The following is a 1,210-nucleotide window of genomic DNA, read 5'->3' as shown; positions in this document are numbered from 1 at the left end:
GCTTTAGTCCAAACTTGTGAATATTTCTGTAATTAATTTTTCTTATATTTCTGTAATTAATTTTTCTTACCTTGGTGTATTTTTCTTGTTTGTTTCTTGTTTATTTTCTTATTTTTGAAAAATGGCATCATTTAATAAAAATGGGTCCGATGGTAGTTTTTTTGAAGAATGGTCTCCAACATGAGCATCATCTTCTCATTTTGAGCATTTGAGAGTTCTTCTTGATTTGATCAAGTGACAAGGAAGGATTTTTGGTTAATTTTGAAATTTTCCTTTTTAGAATAGCTTATTATATTGTTTCTAACAAATCTGCCAAGTTTCATAATTTTCGGAGTTGATTTGAGTAGGTTGGGGCGACGGAGAGCACGAAAACCAGAAGCTGAAAATGGCAGGGGCACCAGCCTTCGCATTTGCGAACTTTGGTTCGTATTTGCGAACCTGGTCCATCGCAAAACCCAAGATTCTGTCACATTTGCGACAGCTGCAGGATTTACTGAACTTCACAATCAGAGGGCTTAAACGAGTAAACTTGTTTCACTCTAAGCAAAACTTAGAAAATCTGAGGCTCTTCAAAAGACCATCTTCCTCACTCTAGTAATTCTCAAAGTCCACCATTTTTCACTCCTAAGTGCAAGCATCCAGGTACTTCTCCTTCTCCTTCTCCTTCTCCGATGGGCCGTGACGGGCACCCAGTACCTTACTCAACCGAGTACCAACGTAACGTATCTTTCTTATTATATTATTATATACACATGACATACGGGCCTAATAGGCCAACATAATTATTTATAAACTCAAAACATAGGCCGACAAGGCCGTACAATCTTTCACGTACACGACATATGTCTACAAGCCTCTAAGAGTACATAAATGTCATAAAGGTCGGGACAGGGTCCCGCCTTACCAAACAATAGACGTCTAAATCATACTAACCAAACGAGCAACTCCGAAGCAAATGGAGCGCACCACATCTTCCGCTGAGCTGATAGCCTACTTGAAGGGCTCTCGACTTGTCTATCGGGACCTGCGGGCATGAAACGCAGCGTCCCCAGGCAAAAGGGACGTCAGTACGAATAATGTACCGAGTATGTAAGGCACATAATTAAATATATAAGAGACATGGAAGACATATAGAGTATATGACTCAACCTGTAAGTCTGAATAACTTTGTAAATCATAAATTACTTTTAGCGTCATGCATATTCATATG

At 39.1% G+C, this 1,210-nt stretch overlaps 1 protein-coding gene across 1 annotated transcript in view; it reads left to right on the top strand.

Annotated features, from left to right (window-relative positions):
* Positions 386 to 1,210, top strand: part of LOC109234893 — a 9,012-nt gene continuing 8,187 nt past the window's right edge. The window contains exon 1 of the mRNA XM_019400934.1: positions 386 to 523. Coding sequence (XP_019256479.1) covers positions 386 to 523 — 138 coding nt within the window. The remainder of the gene's footprint in view (positions 524 to 1,210) is intronic.

The sequence above is a fragment of the Nicotiana attenuata genome, chromosome 11 (genome assembly GCF_001879085.1).
Source record: "Nicotiana attenuata strain UT chromosome 11, NIATTr2, whole genome shotgun sequence".
Classification (NCBI taxonomy): domain Eukaryota; kingdom Viridiplantae; phylum Streptophyta; class Magnoliopsida; order Solanales; family Solanaceae; genus Nicotiana; species Nicotiana attenuata.
Note: the sequence above shows the minus strand (reverse complement) of the source record. Positions and strands in the feature narration are given on the sequence as shown.